Source organism: Aquarana catesbeiana, linkage group LG02, assembly GCF_042186555.1.
Source record: "Aquarana catesbeiana isolate 2022-GZ linkage group LG02, ASM4218655v1, whole genome shotgun sequence".
Classification (NCBI taxonomy): Eukaryota; Metazoa; Chordata; class Amphibia; order Anura; family Ranidae; genus Aquarana; species Aquarana catesbeiana.
The window spans coordinates 37,182,785-37,203,258 of record NC_133325.1 but is presented as its reverse complement, the minus strand read 5'-3'; the positions used below and the strand labels follow the sequence as shown (position 1 = coordinate 37,203,258).

General features: G+C 45.3%; 1 protein-coding gene across 3 annotated transcripts; it reads left to right on the top strand.

Annotated features, from left to right (window-relative positions):
- The first annotated feature begins 205 nt into the window (after window positions 1-205).
- On the top strand, window positions 206-18,640 carry LOC141126799 (uncharacterized). Of its 3 annotated transcripts, none has more exons than XM_073612788.1 (10): window positions 206-296; window positions 3,432-3,566; window positions 3,811-3,990; window positions 5,213-5,321; window positions 5,438-5,535; window positions 7,711-7,761; window positions 11,085-11,145; window positions 12,717-12,817; window positions 12,908-12,974; window positions 16,613-18,640. In XM_073612788.1, the coding sequence occupies exons 1-10, from the start codon at window positions 252-254 to the stop codon at window positions 17,059-17,061; spliced, it is 1,296 nt and encodes a 431-aa protein (XP_073468889.1). In that variant the 5' UTR covers window positions 206-251; the 3' UTR covers window positions 17,062-18,640. The 3 variants fall into 3 exon arrangements, with proteins under 3 accessions (XP_073468889.1, XP_073468888.1, XP_073468890.1); XM_073612787.1 differs by having other exon boundaries at window positions 7,708-7,761; XM_073612789.1 differs by lacking the exon at window positions 7,711-7,761.
- Window positions 18,641-20,474: the final 1,834 nt, after the last annotated feature.

Sequence of the window (20,474 nt, the reverse complement as noted above, 5' to 3'; positions counted from 1 at the left end):
TTCAGTCTACATTAACATGGCCGCCCCCACCCACCCTCAGGTCGCTCTAACACCCCCAGGTGTACTGTGCTGGGGACAGCTGTGTTTGTTTACGTTTTAATCAGCCAGACGCTGACGGAGAGGCGCAGAGGATTGTGGGTATTGTAGTTCTCACATGGCGGAAAGCCCCTAACTTACTATGAAGACGGACTACAATTCCCATGATGCTCCGGCGCGGCGCCTGTTCTCGGGGCGGGATACGATGCGGTACAATGTATCCGTCACACTGTAATACGTTCTGCTGCCAGGCTACAGAGGTATGGAGGTGGGGGATGGGATTTTTTTGTGTCATGTCTGACCTCTTCTCATTGTTTTACAGGGATTTTAGAGGAATACTGGGTGCCGGTGCTAACATTTGTAAAGGAGAACCTTCATGAAGTCCATGTTTCTGGTTATCAGTGGAAGGTTCCCCTTTAAAGTAATTCCTCACGAGTTTGCTGTACCATATTTCCACTATTTTATCACACCCAAAGACACTAAAGTCTCCCCTTTAGGGGCTGTATGTACAGTGGGGATGGAAAGTATTCAGACCCCCTTAAATTTTTCACTCTTTGTTATATTGCAGCCATTTGCTAAAATCATTTAAGTTCATTTTTTTCCTCATTAATGTACACACAGCACCCCATATTGACAGAAAAACACAGAATTGTTGACATTTTTGCAGATTTATTAAAAAAGAAAAACTGAAATATCACATGGTCCTAAGTATTCAGACCCTTTGCTGTGACACTCATATATATAACTCAGGTGCTGTCCATTTCTTCTGATCATCCTTGAGATGGTTCTACACCTTCATTTGAGTCCAGCTGTGTTTGATTATACTGATTGGACTTGATTAGGAAAGCCACACACTTGTCTATATAAGACCTTACAGCTCACAGTGCATGTCAGAGCAAATGAGAATCACGAGGTCAAAGGAACTGCCTGAAGAGCTCAGAGACAGAATTGTGGCAAGGCACAGATCTGGCCAAGGTTACACTTAAGGCTGCACTTAAGGTTCCTAAGAGCACAGTGGCCTCCATAATCCTTAAATGGAAGACGTTTGGGACGACCAGAACCCTTCCTAGAGCTGGCCGTCCGGCCAAACTGAGCTATCGGGGGAGAAGAGCCTTGCTGAGAGAGGTAAAGAAGAACCCAAAGATCACTGTGGCTGAGCTCCAGAGATGCAGTCGGGAGATGGGAGAAAGTTGTAGAAAGTCAACCATCACTGCAGCCCTACACCAGTCGGGGCTTTATGGCAGAGTGGCCCGATGGAAGCCTCTCCTCAGTGCAAGACACATGAAAGCCCGCATGGAGTTTGCTAAAAAAACACCTGAAGGACTCCAAGATGGTGAGAAATCAGATTCTTTGGTCTGATGAGACCAAGATAGAACTTTTTGGCCTTAATTCTAAGCGGTATGTGTGGAGAAAACCAGGCACTGCTCATCACCTGTCCAATACAGTCCCAACAGTGAAGCATGGTGGTGGCAGCATCATGCTGTGGGGGTGTTTTTCAGCTGCAGGGACAGGACGACTGGTTGCAATCGAGGGAAAGATGAATGCGGCCAAGTACAGGGATATCCTGGACGAAAAACCTTCTCCAGAGTGCTCAGGACCTCAGACTGGGTCGAAGGTTTACCTTCCAACAAGACAATGACCCTAAGCACACAGCTAAAATAACGAAGGAGTGGCTTCACAACAACTCCGTGACTGTTCTTGAATGGCCCAGCCAGAGCCCTGACTTAAACCCAATTGAGCATCTCTGGAGAGACCTAAAAATGGCTGTCCACCAACGTTTACCATCCAACCTGACAGAACTGGAGAGGATCTGCAAGGAGGAATGGCAGAGGATCCCCAAATCCAGGAAAAACTTGTTGCATCTTTCCCAAAAAGACTCATGGCTGTATTAGATCAAAAGGGGCTTCTACTAAATACTGAGCAAAGGGTCTGAATACTTAGGACCATGTGATATTTCAGTTTTTCTTTTTTAATAAATCTGCATAAATGTCAACATTTCTGTGTTTTTCTGTCAATATGGGGTGCTGTGTGTACATTAATGAGGAAAAAAATGAACTTAAATGATTTTAGCAAATGGCTGCAATATAACAAAGAGTGAAACATTTAAGGAGGTCTGAATACTTTCCGTCCCCACTGTATATCTGTCTCTGCAGAGTCAGAAACGTGGGAAATGCTAGTTGCCTGGCTGTCACACTAACCCCCCCTGCTACACTATTTTGAATCTGTAAAGAAGCAGAATGCATGTCAGGAGCCCTGACTTCTCTCACTCTGCACATATTTTCAGCTCTGAATATTGAAGCCAGGGGATTAGCAGGACAGCCAGGCACCTAGCATTCCCATTAGAATGTGTATTTCTATCAGTACAGATCTTCCTTAACTGGTTGCTGAGGTAAGAAGACCCATTCAGTGGCTCTCAGGCTCTGTAGATGTGCAATAAAAGGGGTGGAAGGAGGAAGCAGAGCCCGCACATGTAATGGTTGTCAAATGCTCTATGAAGGAGGAAGCAGAGCCTGCTTGTTTAATGATTATTAAGTGCTCTATGAAGCAAGATGCAAAGCCTGCTTGTTTATTAATGGTCAGATGCAGTATGGAGGAGGAAGCAGAGCCTGCTTGTTTAATGATTGCCAGGTGCTGTGTGGAGTAGGACGCAGAGGCTGCACATTTAACGATTGGCAACTGCTCGATGGAGGAGGAAGCAGAGCCTGTATGTTTAATCATCACCAAGTGCTGTGTGGAGCAGGAAGCAGAGCCTGCACATTTAATGATGGTTACGTGTGGCTTTCTGTGACCTCTTCATGCATTTTTTTTTTTTTACCAATTCCCCTGTGGGCCCTGTGACCTTTCTGTGTGTGGGTTCTGTGACTCCTCTAAGCAAGTTCTTTGAGCCTCTCCTTGTGGGTTTCTGGTCACTCTATGTAAGTTCTGTGATCTCTTCCACTATGGATTCCTTGACTTCACCCCTTTTGTGTGGGTCCCACGACCTCCTCCTCCCTTTGTGTGGGTCCCACGACCTCCTCCTCCCTTTGTGTGGGTCCCACGACCTCCTCCTCCTTCTTCCCTTGTGGGCTCCATGACCTTTCAGTGTGTGAGTTCTATGTCCTCTCCTTGTGGGTCTCTTTTTACCTCTCTATGTGCGTTCCATGACCCCTCAATGTAGGTTCTGTCATCTCTTCAACTTTGCCTTATTTGAACCCACCTTTCTATGTGGTTTCTACGACCTCCTCTCTCTGTGTGGGTCCTGCAACCTCTCCATACAGGTTCCCAGATGTCTTCACCCGTGGGCTCCATTACGCCTCCATGTGGCTAGTTGCCTCCTTTGTGAAGAATAGCATCTTATCTTGTGCATAGGGACAATGATCTCATACAACGTTCCCATCACTCTGTTCTCTCCTCAGACTTTGCCAGCAGACATGGAGGTCCAGTTGATGGAACACATACGCCACACGCTGACCCTGGACAGGAACAAAGATCTGATCATAGAGAAGCTCCTGAACTTCACTCTGGAGATCATCCACCTGCTGACCAAGGAGGTGAGGGCACGTTGACTATAATTGGTAGTATTTAGATAAAAAAATTTAAATAAAAATAAATCAAAATAATACATAAAATAAATACATCTATTATCTAAAGGGTGTTTAAAAAAATCTGTTTTGGGTAATGTTGATAGATTTTTGTCTAAAATATATTTTTCCACTTGCATTTGTTACTTATGAAATCTTTAAGTAGTTTTTTTTTTTTTTTTTTTTTTTTATGTTGCTCTGGGTTATTGTGTAGGATTTTGTTGTTGTGAGGAAGTCACGTGATCACCTCAAAGATGGCAGCGTCCCCTCCATCCCGGATAGAGGAAGTACGGCCACGAGCCCCATGGCGGAGTCTCACTCTGGGACAGAGGATAGCAGCTTTGACCAAATGGGCCTGCAACCCGTGATGACCTCTCAGAAGGAAACCAAAAAGGTGACTTTTTTTTTTTTTTTTTTTTTTTAAAAGCTCTTGTCTTTTATCATTTAAAACCCGCTCAAGCTCCAGTTAGTGACTGTGCCTAGGCTGAGGTGTCATCAGTCTGCTGCAGGCAGGAGGAAGCATTTCTTGTCTCCTCTTCCTCAGTGATCAGACTGCAATATTATAGTTTTGTACCAAGTCACAAGGTGAGAGGCTGCATCAGGGGGCTGATCTGTATCGGAGATTTGTGAACACAGCCAAGAACTGCACAGGCATCAATATTTTCATACTTGTGTCACCTGAGCCAACTTCTCAGTCCAGGAACTGGATGGTGACCCTGGGTGATGCCTGAACAAAGATGGCGCTGTTGTACTTCTGGAGAGAAAAGCTGAGGACAACATTGTCAGGGGGCATGTGCTGTGAGGTCAGGCAGGCAACAACTGTTAAGTCTCTAAACTGACCATTCCAGCTAGTGTGCCAGACCCAAACAATTCGGTAAAACTGATTAGGAAGATGTAACAAATCTTTACTACGTAAGTCTGCAAAGTAACATACTGTACATCTCCCAAGAGCCACCACCCTATACGCCATCAGAGCTACATCACCCAAGAGCCCTTCCTTACACACCCCTAGAGCTACATCTTCCAAGAGTCCTTTCCCTACACACCCCCAGAGCTACATCTCTCAAGAGCTCTTTCCCGACACACTCCAAAATCCACACCTCCCAAGAGCTCCTTCCCTACACACTACCAGTGCTACATCTCCCAAGAGTCCTTTCCCTACACAACCCTAGAGCTACATCTCCCAAGAGCTCCTTCCCTACACACTACCAGTGCTACATCTCCCAAGAGTCCTTTCCCTACACAACCCCAGAGCTACATCTCCCAAGAGCTCCTTCCCTACACACCCCTAGAGCTACATCTCCCAAGAGCTCCTTCCCTACACACTACCAGTGCTACATTTCCCAAGAGTCCTTTCCTTACACAACCCCAGAACTACATCTCCCAAGAGTCCTTTCCCTACACAACCCCAGAACTACATCTCCCAAGAGCTCCTTCCCTACACACCCCCAGAACTACATCACCCAAGAGCTCCTTCCCTACACACCCCCAGAACTACATCACTCGAGCTCCTTCCCTACACACCCCCAGATACTGTATACAGTATCTAAAGACTGATTAGGAAAATGTTGCATTAGCGGTGACCATTTCTCTTTTAAACTTCTTCTATATTGCAGGTTTCAGTAAAACATGAAGAGGTGCCCAGCTTGTCCCTGAAAGAATGGGCCCATTCAGGGTTACATAAGGACAGTGACCTGGATACTCCACAGACTCCGCGCTCAGTGGGTAAGAGTTATGTCTTGCTTTGAAGACACGTTTTATATGGAGGCACAGGTTTAATAAATGGGCATTAAAACAGTTGTTGGATTTTCTAAACCTGGCTTTCTATGTATCGCCTACAGGTGACAGCAGTGAGAAGACAGTAGAAGGCTGTGGGAACGCCCCCTATACTCAGGCCTGTATGGCAGAAGATAACCATGTTATGGCTCAGGATTATGAGGTACAGGACAGTCGGAGGATATCTGATATTCTGGTTAGCTGTGTTCCCAGACCTTTGCAGAATCGGAGTATTGGTCTCCTCTTCATTAACCACTTGCCTACAGTGCATTTTTTACCCTCTTTCCTGCCCAGGTCAATTTTCAGCGCTGTCGCACTTTGAATGACAATTGCTCGGTCATGCAACACTGTGCCCATATGACATTTTTATAATTTTTTTTTTTTCTTACAAATAGAGCTTTCTTTTGGAGGTATTTAATCAGCACTGTTTGTTTAGCAAAAAAAAAAAAACGAAAAAAGGCCAGAAGTTTAAAAAAAAAAAAATCCCAAAAACATTTAGTTTGTTAAAATATTTTTGCAAACGGTATTTTTTTTTTTCTCCTTCACTGATGTGTTCTGATGAGGCTACACTGATGGGAGGCACTGATAGGGGGCACCGAAGGGCACACCAAAGGGCGCTAATGGGTGGCGCTGATGGGTACTGGTAGGCGGCACTGATAGGTGACACTGATAAAGGAGGCAATGATTGGCAGCACTGGTGGGCACTATTGGGGCTGCACTGATATTCAGTGCCAATGTCCCTCTAACACAAGCCAGTTATCGGCTCTCTTTTTCTCTCCTCATGCTGACGGCGTGGGGAAAGAAAAGCCAATAACCGCCTTTTGTTTACTTCCACGATCAGTTGTTATTGGACATAGTTGATCAAGTTGTAAAGGGCCACTGTGATTGGCCCTTTACCCCGATCTGTGATCAGCTGAGTCTGAAGCTCGGGCAGCACAATCACGGTAGGACATCCATGGATGCAAACTAAGCCCGCGCCGTAGTAGCCGTCTTTCGGCTATTTCATGGGCAGGAAGTGGTTAAAGGGTACTTATAGTCGTTTTCAGCCTGTACACATATTGAGTTATTTTAGTTACATTACCAGAAAGTAGATTGGAGCTTCTAAATGTTCTGTTTTTAATATTTATGTATTTAATTTCGTATACAGAATACTCTACTGGCTATGTGTCTATCATAAGGTGCAAACAGCTGAGGTTTAACCACTTCAGCCCCGGAGCATTTGGATGGCCAAAGACCAGAGCACTTTTTGCGATTCGGCACTGCGCTGCTTTAACTGACAATTGCGCAGTTGTGCGAAGTTGCTCCCAAACAAAATTGACGTCCTTTTTTTTTTCCCCCCACAAATAGAGCTTTCTTTTGGTGGTATTTGATCACCTCTGCAGTTTTTATTTCTTGTGCTATAAACAAAAAAAAAGAGTGACAATTTAAAAAAAAAAACGCATTATTTTTAAATAATAATGCAGACCCCACATCTCTCCATAAAGAGGATCGATCACGCACTCTTCCCATTACAAGGGATGTTTACATTCCTTGTAATAGGAATAAAAGTGATCAAAATTTTTTTTTTTAAAGGGAAAGTGTAAAACATTTTTTCTTTTTAATAAACAATAAAAAAAAACAAAAAAAAAAAAAATTTTTCCCTGGAGATCTAATGCAGAAGCGAACGCTTACGTAGACAACATTTATGTAAACGACGTTCAAACCACACATGGGAGGTATCACCACAAACGGTAGAGCGAGAGCAATAATTCTAGCCAAAGACCTCCTCTGTAACTCTGAACAGGTAACCTGTAAAAAATGTTAAAGTGTCACCTCTGGAGATTTTTAAGTGCTGAAGTTTGGCACCATTCCACGAGCGTGCGCAATTTGAAAGCGTGACGTGAGGTATGGATTTACTCTGCGTAACATCATCTGTCACATTATACAAAAAAATTGGGCTAACTTTACTTTTTTTTTTTTGGTTTTTTTTGTTTTTTTTTTTTGTATTCATGAAAGTGTTTGTTTTTTTTTTTTTCAAAAATAAATCCCATTAATCCCATGCTTTTGGCTGTCACTCTTGCTATGCCTCATGGGACTTGTAGTTCTGCAACAGCCGGAGGTCCGCTAATTGCATATGCCTGCCCTAGACAAAGAGCAGTTAACCCATGCAGTGCTGGCACAGCCCCACTGGATTCCAAAACTTTTTTTTTTTTTTTTTTGCTCGGAGTTGGGCTTTAAGTTTATATCATACTTACATCCTCAGCTTGTGTAAACTTTTATATTACTTACTCGCTTAATTCACTTATGTATACTTGCCATTCTTTTTGCCTCTTTTTTTTTTTTTTTTCTATGGCAGCAGTACTTGTACAATGAAGGTTACAATTTACAGGTCAACTCCCAGCAGATGAGGGTAAGTGTCTGATTATTTTCTGCTGGCTGGAATGGCATTGTGTGTAATAGCTATACAGTAATTAGCTAAGGAAGGCAAAGAAGCAGAGTGTCCCCTAAAACCCCTAAAAAAAAAAAAATAAATAGGCTGTTACTAGCTTGTATACCACCCACCCTTCCCCTACCCCGACTCCTGGCACAGTGCTGTCAATGAATTCCTTTGACAAGGGAGTGGGGGGCGGGGCAAAGCCCCGCTGTCTGTGTCTATGGACACAGGCAGTGGGGCTTGGTGGGAGTGAGCCCGCATGAGTATGGGGGGGATACTTGAAGGCAAGAGGAGTTGGGAGTGCCATCGGGGGGACCCCAAAACAGGAGAGTATTATTAAAAATAAACAATAAATCTTTTTACGTCCATTTTAAAATGCATGTCCATCTAAGATTAGGGTGACAACACCGTTGTGTGATTTCACTGCAGAACAAACAGAGTTGTCAGCCTGTTACAGGTAATGGAAATCCTGGCAGGATCAACAGGTAACAATATAATATTCTCACCTTCCAGGACGGCAACACATGAGAGATGATAGGCTCCTCCCTGCAGGAAACACAATCAAATCACAGCTGTTTATAAGACCCCACCTTACCCCTTGTCCCTCAGTATTGATTGTGTTTCTCCCACAGCGAAACTTTTTTTTTTTTTTTTTCTCTGACCAGAAGACTAAATAGAGTTGGATGGTACCCCTGTGAGCCAGGTTTAGGAATACGGGTGAGGGCTGCACTAACCTGCTGCCTCAGAGCTTCTCACAGGTCACCCCCAAAACAGCATTTGTGCAGGCGGTCCGGGCGTTTTCAATCCCCCGCCGTTGCACACCGCTCAGCAGCTTACGCCTCCTCCTGTCTTCCCTTGGTGCAGCGGGCGCCATTTTCCAGGAGTCCAAGCGGTCTAAGTACCAAGGGGAGGACTCGGCGCGCTCCAAGCCCTCACTCCCAGGATAAAACTTCCTGTTGCAGCGGGAAGAGGGTGGAGCAAGCCCAACGCGACTCAGGAAGTGGGTTAGAGATAGACCTCTTTGCCAATCAAAAGAACAGGAGGGTAAAGAAGTTCTTTTCTCTCTCTCAGGAAAGAGAGTCAGAGGGCCTGGATGCTCTAGCACAAAACTGGACTTTCCTGTTGGCTTACGCCTCCCCCCCCCCCCCCTCTGGCATTGATTCCACGAGTCATTCAGAAACTCAGCCAGGTTTCAGGCCGTGTCCTCCTAGTGGCCCCATGGTGGCTAAGAAGGGCTTGGTTTGCGACCGTGAAGGCACTATCAGTAGCGCCTCCCTGGAAGCTTCCGGACCTTCTCTCGCAGGGTCCAGTGCTGCACCCCAGACAGGGTTTTTTTTTTTCATCTGACGGCCTGGTTAGTGAGTGCCAGATCCTTAAAGGCAAAGGTTGCTCAGACAGAATGATAGACGCTCTCTTCTTGAGCAGATAGCTGATGACATGAAAAATTTACTTTAAGGTTTGGAAAGTCTTTTGTACTTGGTGTAAACAAAAGCATATAATAATAATAAATAATAGTTTCCAATTCTGTTACGGTAATTCTGGAATTCCTCCAGGATGGGGTAGTGAAGGGTGTGGCTGTCAACACTCTTCGAGTACAAGTGGCAGCTCTTTCGGTTTTTCTTGACGCTAGAGTAGCGAAGGAACCTTTTTGATTAAAAGATTTTTGGGAGCCAGGGATAGGGCTATTCCTGTCAAAAAAGAGAGGTCCCAAGGTGGGAACCTAACGAGGGTTCTAGACACCCTTTTGAAGTTTTATTTAAGTTTTTGACCATAAAACTAGCCTTTCTCCTAGCAATTACTACAGCCAGGAGGGTAGGGTACTTGCAGGATCTTTCCATTAAAGAACCCTTTTTGTTGATCCTACCAGATACAATGAATCTGGCTTAAGGATGATTCTATCTGGTACGATCAACAAAATTCCGCTCAAGCTTGCTTTGCATACACACGGTCACACAAGTTCTGTGAACTTTCGACCGTCAAGAACGCGGTGATGTACAACACTACGACGAGCCGAGAAAATGAAGTTCAATGTTTCCGAGCATGCGTGATTTTTTTGCGCCTCCGAATTGCATACAGACTAATGCATTTTCGTATAGGAACTTTTTCCAACCGAAAAATAGAGAACCTGCTCTCGATCTATTGCTGGCTATAATTCTGCCAGCAAAAGTCCGATGGAGCATACACATGGTTGGAATTTCTGACCAAAAGCTCTCATCCGACTTTTGCCAGGGGAATTTCTGATCGTGTGTACGGGGCATAAGGTGTCTTCAGCCTTCCATAGGACTCAGGTAATACCATCCTTTTGTGAGAACCCTAAGAATGAGGGGGAAAAGAAATGTCATTGTTTAGATGTCAGGAGATATGTCTCCTTACTTATGCACAGAGGGTAAAAGAATTTAGGAGATCTAATCGTCTTTTAATCCTGGACCTAGAAAGGGACTTCAAGCCTCAAAATCTTCAGTCTCTAGGTGGATAAGGCAAGCCATTACTATAATATACGAAAGCTCAGGCATACCTGCACCAGCAAAGTTGAAAGCACATTCAACTAGAGCCCTAGCAACCTCCTGGGCCGAAAAAGCAGGAGCCTCTTGGGAGCAAATTCGTAGCGCAGCCACGTGGTCCAGTCAAGACACCTTCCTGAAGCACTACCGAGTGGAGGCAGTGGTCCCACCTTAAGGTAGGCCTGTGAATTACTTTATTATCCTCTCATGTGTTGCCGTCCTGGAAGGTATGGTGAGAAAACCGACGGTTACTTACCGATAATGGTGTTCCTACGAAACCTTCCAAGACGGCAGGCCTACTTCCTGCCCTGTTATGGGTGGAGGAGTATGTACACACTAGGTGGTAAGTGCCCAAGTGTTGGAATAACCCTTGTGAATCGGTTGGGAGTATTACTTTACAACAACTGAGGGACAAGACGTAAGTTGGGGCCTTATAAACAGCTGTGATTTGATTGTGTTTCCTGTAGGGAGGAGTCTATCATTTCTCATGTGTTGCTGTCCTGGAAGGTTTCGTAGAAACACGGTTATCGCTAAGTAACTGGCCCAGCTCTGTGACGTCAGCCAACAACAGGCTTTAGCTCGCTGGCGACTTAAAATGGGTCACAGAAGTGCAGAAAGAACTGCACTCTTGTGATCCATAGGAGAAGTGGGGAGAAAAAAGTTTTGGCCATATTTCTGTTTAAGTGAAAAAATGAAATTTTATATGATTACTCTTACAATTCTGCAGCCATTGTATTGTGTTGTATTGTATTGGCTGTTCTATAGGAGTGAAGAGTTGTTGTGCTATGTTTTGTACAGGAGGTGACCTGGATATATCCCCAGCAGTGTAAGCGGGAAGAAACTGATCACATGACCTCAGGTGAGACATGCAATGTTCCTGGAATGATCGTGGTAATGTTGTTTATTTCTCATTGATGGTGCTGTCGACTACTGTGGGGTGGGGGGGGGAGGAGATGACGGTCTGCTCATCACTGTTTGTAGTAGTACCTAAAATGGAAAATTGTATTAAATACCCAAAGTAGCTTTCCTTTTCCTGGTGCCAATCCATGGCAGCATAAATTTGGTTGGTATGCTGCCATGTTGGTACCAGGAAATTGAAAAATTGCATTAAATGCCTACAGTAATTTTCCTTTCCTGGTGCCAATCCATGGCAGCATACATATGGTTGGTACGCTGCCATGTTGGCACCAGGAAAATTTGTAATAAAGCGGAGTTCCAGCCGCAGAAGAGGACGTGACGTACTGCGCCGCGGCTGGGCTAGGACGGAAGTAAATTTATTCTTTCTAAAAAGGTAGGTAAGGGGAAAAAAAACATTGATATCCAAAAACGAGGGGTGGTTTTTAGTTTAAGACCACCTTGTAAAAGTGGGTGGAACTACACTTTAAATGCCTACAGTATCTTTCCTTTCCTGGTGCCAATCTATGGCAGCATACATGTGGTTGGTATGTTGGCACTAGGAAAACGGAAAACTGTATTAAATCCCTACCGTTAATTTTTTTTTTTTTTTTCCTGGTGCCAATCCACAGCAGCATACTAACCACTTTTATGCTGCCATGTTAGTGCTAGGAAAGTAGACTAGAGCTCAGGGCCAGGCCGAGGGGTAGGCAGAAGGGGTATCAGCCTGGGGTGCTTTAGCGGAATGGTGGTGCAAAAGGTATAGGACCTGCAACCTATGTTACTGAAGTAGGTCACAGCTCGGAGACCTCATGAAGACGTTGGATAACACTGGGCACCATCTATACGGACATGGGATGGCAGCAGCAGGAGAATGGGTAAAGATGGAACTGCACAGCAAACTGGAGAGAGAATTATTAAAATGGAGAAAATATTTAGATATGGGGGTGATCTTTTATAATAAAAAAAGAAATCCTGGATTTGAGAGTCGGTCAATAAAGGATGTTTGCTTTAAGACCCCTTTCACACTGGGGCACTTTTCAGGCGTTTTTGCGCTAAAAATAGGGCCTGAAAAGCGCCTCTCAATGCTCCTCCAGTATGAAAGCCAGAGTGCTTTCACACTGGGGCGGTGCGCTTGCAGGTCGGGAAGAAAAGTCCTGCAAGCAGCATATTGGGGCTTAGGTTGCAGGTCCTATACCTTTCTGCTAAAGCACGCCAGGCTGATGCTTCTTCTGCCTACCCCTCAGCCCGGCCCTGAGCTCTAGTCTGCTTTCCTAGCACCAACGTGGCAGCATACATTTGGTTAGTATGCTGCTGTGGATTGGTGCCAGGAAAGGAAATTCAGTTCTTGGTCTGCAGTCAGCAGAGAGACGGTGACTGTCAGTTTATCAGTCATTTTGGTTCTTATTATTCTATAGTATATATCCTTCTGTTGCTTTGGGCTGCAAGCAGACATAACTGAAGTATAATTCTTCCCCTAGATTTACTTTCACAAGCTGAACTGACACTTCTGTTTTTTCATGTATTTGTATCCAGGTGGCTGCAGTAAAAGGAAACGGGCAGAAAGCTGTGGGAGTGCCCCCTACCTTCAGGACTGCACAGAGAGGGAGAACAGGACAGATACCGAGGATTACCAGGTATAGCTATCCTTTCCTGGCTCATCGTCTCATGTATCATGTCTTCTGTGTGACATTTCATGATCGGCACAATGTGTTCTTATGTGATAGGTGGAGGCTGAAGATCTAATAATCCGGTGTAAGGAGGAAGAGATTGAACCAGATCACATCACAGAAGGTGAGACTGAACTAATGGAGAGAATTGTATCTGCAGTACTAGTTTATGAAACGCAATGCAAGAAGAATCTATGTATGGATTAGAAGGGGAGTGTTGCTGATTGGGGGTTGGAATGGTTGGAGGTTAAGGTTCGGATAGGGTCAGAAGTTATAAGCTAAAGGGTTAGTTCATCTTAATCAAAAAACGGCCTATGTAGGTAAGGGGCATATGTAGAGAAGAAAAAAAGCAGCAATGTGCAGCTTTGACCAAAATTAAATAATGTCCTTGCTATAGGCCAGGGATCAGCAACCTGTAGATCATGGACAGGTGACTGGTAGATCTCGGTCTGGGTTTGCTGACCCAACATTCCAGAGCATCAAACGGAGTGCAATGCAGAGGGACTACTTGTAAAGTTGGAGCTGTAGTAGGGAGCAAGAGCCACATAAGCCTATGCCCCCTCTGTAGTGCCGACACCAGTACCATGCAGATTGATACCAACTGCACTCCACCTCTTATCCTGGCTCTGGTCTCCAGAGTGGTGCCAGAAGAGATCTTCCCAGGAAAGTTGCAGATGCACTGCACCCATGGTGCAGGTAAACCGCAGACAATCACTGGGAAAGCAGCTTTATAGGGGGCTCAGAACAGTAAGGGTTCATTGACATTTGCAGTTTGGGGGGGTGGTAAAACGTGTTTTATCACCCCTGCCCCAATCGCACCCCCTTTAGCTGCAGTGGCCAGGGGTGTACACAGGTCGTAGCTGCTGCAGGAGTTGTACACCCTGTCATGGTTGGTGGGTGTAGCACCTGCCATGCATAACCCATTCAGGTAAATGGAGTCTCTGCAAGGCAGAATGGCCCTGGGCAGGGGAACAAAACCTCAAATTACTTGGGAATACAAACAAAACACATTTCCAATGTTTTAAAGTGAATAGTAGAAGCTTCCGGCACTAGTGTTGGTAATGAGTAAACGGGCCCGCGGGCCAGAGACCTAGTAAGACAACGGGGTGGGATAGTCTTCCCATGGTGGAGGAGAAGAAGAAAGAGGAATTTAAAAAGAAAAAAAAAGGGGGGGGGGTGTAATAGAGAAGCAGAGGGTGAGGTTGGATGAAGGAGGAAAAAAGGTGAGAACTGAGTAGAGTAAAGAAGGAAGAAAAGAGATGCAGAACTAGGCAGGGTGAGAGAAGGTCAAGACAAGAATAGAAAAAGGAGATGTAAGCTTAGACTGGGAGAGAGCGGAGCCTGCGGGATAGATGGTATATTAGCGTGGTCTGGAATACCCAAGCTGGCCGGGGCAGAGAGAGCATAGAACCACCAGGGGTTCCACACTTTGAGGAACGTAGCATGAGAGTCATGAAGTATACTGGTCGTCATCTCATGCAGCATGAGGGTAGTCGGAATCCTCTTCACCTCTCCTCTACAAACCAAACTAAGGCTTCCTCCAAGGTCTGGCAATAGAATTGCTTTGTGGCAATGAAGACGTAGGTGGCCAGCTTTTGTTGGTATGAGAAGAGGCCTGGGAGGGGGCAGTGGCAAAGTGCATGCTGGGCATCCTTGTGGAAGGGTTGAGAGGAGGCGGTAGACCCTGAACCAGAATCCCACCAAATGCGGGCAAGACCACCAGATATGGACCTCTTCTCCACGTTGGCCATGTTCCCTGAAGTATCTATCATTGTATGACGGGTTTGAATGGGCTGGGACCCAATACCAGTGGAAGAGAACTTTTTTTTTTTTTTTTTTTTTTGCAAATATAAATCTTTATTCAACACCCGGAGGGGCTAAGACATTATTACAATCTTCTTTTTAACATAGATACGCAGACATAAATGAGGACACATCCTCTGTTAGTACCAAGAATGCATAAAGGCACAGCTTTCAACAGTGTAATCTTCTTGGTTTCATCAGTAATTATATCACAGCATTAATGTACAGTCTCAAATCCTAATGTCATATTAGTTCGTCAACAGGTAAGTCTATCCCTCTCCTTTTCCGATTTTCCTAAAAATATAGAAAAGAGTAGTTCAGAATAAACAGATGAAACCACAAAGAGAAGAGAGGGGAAAGAAAGATAGAATAGTAGAGACAAGCTAAAAAGAGGTGAGGGGGGAATGAAAGGGGAAGGCCGGAAGAGAACTTTTATAGGTCGCCTCCATGGTGACAGTGTTGAAGGAACATTTTGGCTACGGACAACCAGGCCTTGCTTCAGTCCTCTAAATCTATTGCGACTGCCAAGCCTCATTCCCATTTGGAGATGTAGGGGTGGGAGTGAGATAAGCCCCCCCGGTCAAGGAGGAGTAAATGGAGGAGATGATACCCCGGGATCTAGGTGAGTGACGACAAATATTTTCAAAGGCCGTCATGTTGTCATTATGGGGTATTGTTTGTATAATTGTGAGTAAAAAAAAAAGAATTTAATCTATTTTGGAATAAGGCTGTAACATAACAAAATGTGGAAAAATTGAAGCGCTGTGAATACTTTCTGGATGCAATGTAAATGAACAGTTCATCCAATAGCTTGTTTTTATCTACAGATTTCCCTTAACTGTGTAGTCATTTTGTTTTTTGGTAAAGGTGAACTATACCCTTAAAGTAAGGGCAGGATAAGGGATTAAGGTTTAGGGCAGGGTCATGAATCAACGGTTTGGGTAGAGTCAGAGGTTAAGGTTAGGATTTGGAATGGACTGTGATATGGCACCTAATACTGTGCACTACAAAGCAGCAAGTAAAGTAGAATCCTGCACATATAATTAAGAAGTATGGCTGACCCGTGTTCTTTTATAATTAATGACTAAACATAGGCCAGGAATATAATACAGTGAAGCCCATTCAAGTTTAAATCTAAATACATTTTAGGCCCATCATAAGAAAAGGCATGCAAAGTCTTACAGTCCATTGTCTTTAGATAGCAGCCACAGTCTAAATAGAAAAGCCTGCTCCCTGCCAGCAGCTGTAGAGAAGAAACCTTGCTCTCTATGTGGAAGCAGTTGTCTTTCTGCAGAGGTCCAACACGCCCCCTGCTGAGTCAGAGACAGCTCTTTTCGAACAGTAAAGCTTATGCCCCCTGCTGATTTGTAGAATTATCGTCAGGCAAACTTTTTTTTCTACAGCCAGGAGGGCCCTTGCACTACAGTCATGCCCCTAGAGATTGAGATCCAATGAGATTGTGGTGTGTGTGTTGCCAGCTGTGCGGTGTCCCATGTGATCTAAGCCAGTGCTGCCCAACCTTAATGGGGGGGGGGGGGGGTCTCTGGAGGAAGCTGTGGAGACCTCTGGGGGGGTGGGGGTCTCTGGAGGAAGCTGTGGAGACCTCTGGGGGGGGTGGGGGTCTCTGGAGGAAGCTGGTGTCTCCAGAAGTCTGGGGCAATGGGGAGACTAGAGGGCTCTGCGGGACACTGTTAGGGGCATTAGGCTCTACATATTGGGGGCACTGTGGGGACTGAGGGCTCTTATGAGGCCTGGGGGCACTGTGAGAGGTTGAGGGGCACTGCAAGCCACTATGGGAGGTTGGATGGCCCTATAGCATCTGGGAGGCCTTGTAGGAGGTTGGGGAATCTGCAGCTAGCTGAAGGCCCGGAAAAAGGGAGGCCATGTCCTGGTGGTTGAGAACCACTGGTCTAAACCATTCAGTCTGGTGACCTTTTTGTACATTTTTATCTCTGACAGACCATTCGGAAGTGGAAGTAAAGTTGTATCGCTGCACGGAGTGTGATGAATGTTTCACTGACCCCTCAGACTTCTCCTTCCACCAGAAGGCACACAGTGCCAACCACCACTTCTCCTGTGCCATCTGCCGGCTCTCCTTCAAGTCAGAGTCAACGTTTCTTAAGCACCAAAGCTGTCACCTGGACAGGCCATCCAGTCCCTGTGGGGGGGAGCGGAACTTCTTGGTCAGGTCTACCATCGTCCGATACTCCGGAGAGAAGCCGTTCCAGTGCACAGAGTGTGGACGTTGCTTTGCCCTGAAGTCCACACTGGTCAAACACCAGCGCGTCCACACGGGGGAGAGGCCATTCGTGTGCGGCAAGTGCGGACGCTCCTTCTCCCAGAGCTGCAACCTCCTGCGCCATGAGAGACGATGTGCAGCCACCAAAATGACTTTAGGTCTGAATTAGCGGCTTGCTCCGTGAAGATTCTGTATTTCGGCCTACTCAGGGCATGTAGCCTAACTTTTCTTACTGAAAGGTAAATGATGAGATGGGTTTGTAAATTCCTCAGAGACTCCCGTTGTGAGATCCGGGATGTTGGGTTCTCAGGTCTGGTCGCTGTGAGGGGCTCCCACTTTTGCTACTGGGCTTTTTAAAGTGGCACCCCAACCAAAACCTTTGGATAGAGTGGGAAAGAATTAAAGCCACTACCATTATTATTTTTTTTTTTCCTTTTTTGTGTGCCTTGTGTCATTATTATTGGAGTGATTTACCATCCCTTCCCGTTTCAGAGACACAACAGCAAGCGAGTGGAAATCTTTCCTTAGCTGTCACAGATGTCCACACAGGAAAATTATCCCTCCTATTTCTTTTCCAGGGACAACAGGAAGTGAGTAGGAAACTTTCCTCAGCCATCGCAAGAACAGGTGTCCCCTCTCTATTTCTATTTCAGTGACAACCGGAAATGATTAGAAATTTATTCCTTGGCCACCACAGGAACAGGAATCTCCTTTGAATAATTTCCCCTCTACTCACTTCCTGTCATAACTGGGAAATAGAGTTCTCTCCTTAGTTGTCACAAAAGCATTTCCACTCTGTTTCTATTCCAGTGACAACAGGAAGTGGGTAGAAATCTCTTCTCAGTTGTCATTAGAATAGGTGTTTCCATAGAAAAATGTCCCTTCTTTTTCTTTTCCACCGAAAATAGGAAATGAGTGGAAATCTCTCCTTAGCTGAATATTCTTCACTCCATCCAGCATTTTTTTTTTTTGGGCTTTAGAGACACTTCCATGATCTGCCTGTTGCATTTCTTAAAGCTGTGTGCTTTTTTTTTTTCATTTTCATCTTTTCTTAATCTGGTGCTGTTTGCCTTTGCCTTGGCATAGTTCACATCTGCTATACAGTGCTGCATTCTGGGAACCCTCATAGAGGAGACTAGAGGGTCTGATCGGGTCCGGATGAAAAAATGGACAGCTGGACCCAATCGGGCCCATCGCGTGAAAGGGGCCTAAAAAGTATAGTACTGTCAGAAACCATGAAATCAGACTGAGACAGAAGTACAGTTAAATCACACTTGTTTAATAATAAAAGTAAAAAGAACAAACGTAGTCAAAACATAGCCAAAGTTCAGTAACTGGAACGGATAGTCAGCCAAGCCAGAAGTCAGGGATCAAAGTAGTGGAACAGCAAGCAGGATCTGGAGCCAGAAGGGATGTCAGCACAGCAGGTCTTCAACAGGAACGCAGGAGATAGTTTCTGTGATGTTGACCAAGGCGAAGGCAGAGCTCCTCTGGACTGGACGGCTTAAGTAGGCAGGACTGACGAGCAGGATCATCAACAGCTGAGTAACTGTGGAGCGATAGGAGCTGGCAATTAGCCGACAGCTGAGCAGCCAGCTCAGGGAAGGAACTAACCTCCAATATGGAAGAAGATTCTGGCCAAACCATTTTTTTAAAGAGTTAGAACATGTGTGAGTTTTTCTTTAAAAAGTTATTAAAGCTAGAAAGACTGAAGAATATGTCCACTTTAAAAAAATGGTTAGATTCGGGGGGGGGGGGGGGGGGGGGGTGTTATTTTTTTTTGACAATGAAATGTTTCATTCTATTAAATATGTTTTAATAAAGATCATGGTTTTGTTTTTTTGGACATCTGAATAGCCCTTTGTAAGTATTTCTTCTCTGACTGGACAAGAGTGAACTTGCAGTGTGTATATAGGCCATGAACAGATCTAACAGGTACTCTTTTATCTGTGTAACCAGCAAGCTGTGAGGTTCAGCTCATTTACTTCCACTGCTAGTGCCCTGGAATAGGACCCTTCACACATGCACGGTCTTCACACATGCACGGTCTTATGCAGATTGTTAGTGTTTGTTACCCTTAAAAAAAAAAAAAAAAAAAAAAAAAAACAACAGATCCCGTTCCATGTTGTAATGCACAGTGCTTGTGCTGTGTAAGTTTGGCCCCCTGTATCACCTAAAATACCTTCCTGATCCTGCCTGGTTCTGCCCTCCCCTCTGTAAACTGACCATGGTTTATCATGGCTGCTGAGCCCTGACACTGTGGTCAGTTTACATGCCTCCATCATCTGCAGCTCTCCTCTGTCGCCCAACCCCCCCCTTCCTGTCAGCTCTTGACACTGCCCGTCCCTCCCCTCCTGCTTTAACCACTTACGGACCACCTGCCGTCATGATACGGCACTTTAAAGTGGAATACCATTGTTATGGCAGTAGCTAGCTGCCATAACCCTGGTATCCACTTCTTCAGTGGGCGGTCCGCTTTAAGACAAAAGTGGTCTCAGTGCCGCAAGATCACTTTTTTATCGATGGTGGGACAGGGGGCCCCCCCTCCCACCGCTCTCTGGTAACCGTCGCTTAACGGAGCCGCCGGCAGCAGCGGGGGCGATTGTGTCCTGTCCCCTGCTTGGCATGGAGCTGGGAAGATGGCCCCCACCTGGCTCCATACCATTGCAGGGCAGAAGCAACGTTAAAATGTCACTTCTGCCCATAGTTCTTAAAAGGTACATTTTTTTTTTATCTGATTAATTTTTTTTATTGCATTAGTGTAAATATGAGATCTGAGGTCTTTTTGACCCCAGATCTCATATTTAAGAGGTCCTGTCATGCTTTTTTTTTTTTTCTATTACAAGGGATGTTTACATTCCTTGTAATAGGAATAAAAGTGACATTTTTTTTTTTTTAAAGCGCCCCGTCCTCCTGAGCTCGTGCGCAGTAGCGCCCGCATATGAAAACTGTGTTCAAACCACACATGTGACGTATCACTGCGATCGGTAGAGCGAGAGCAATAACTCTAGCCCTAGACCCCTTCTGTAACGCAAAACATGCAACCTGTAGATTTTTTTTTTTAAACGTCGCCTATGGAGATTTTTAGGGGAAAAAGTTTGTCGCCATTCGATGAGCGGGCACAATTTTGAAGCGTGACACGTTGGGTATCAATTTACTCGGCGTAATATCATCTTTCACAGTTAACCACTTCCGGACCACATTATATATATAAAAAATATATACACTGCGGCCCGGCTGCACGAACCAACTTATCTGTATGTCAGTCAATGCATGAGATACAGTGGGCACGCACAGGAGCTTGCCCACGGGTCCAGCGGACTCTATGTCCACCGGCCACCCGCGATCGCGGTAAAGAGGCAAAACGGGAATCTGCCTATGTAAATAAGGCGGATCCGCGTTCTGACAGGGGAAAGCACTGAGATCAGCTGTTCCTAGTGATCAGGGACGCACAGAGACCCCTATGAGACTACCATATGTGCACCCAGCCTCAGCAGGAGGAAAGGAGTGCTGATAACCGGCTTCTATTTACATCCATGATTAGCTGTGATTGGACACAGCTGATCACATGGTGAAGAGTCG

Coding starts and splice junctions, on each gene's coding strand:
- LOC141126799 (XM_073612787.1), top strand. CDS start 252: ATGTATCCGTCACACTGTAATACGTTCTGCTGCCAGGCTACAGAG. Junction 3,991..5,212: donor CTCAGAAGGAAACCAAAAAG/GTGACTTTTTTT, acceptor TCTATATTGCAG/GTTTCAGTAAAACATGAAGA. Junction 12,818..12,907: donor CAGATACCGAGGATTACCAG/GTATAGCTATCC, acceptor CTTATGTGATAG/GTGGAGGCTGAAGATCTAAT.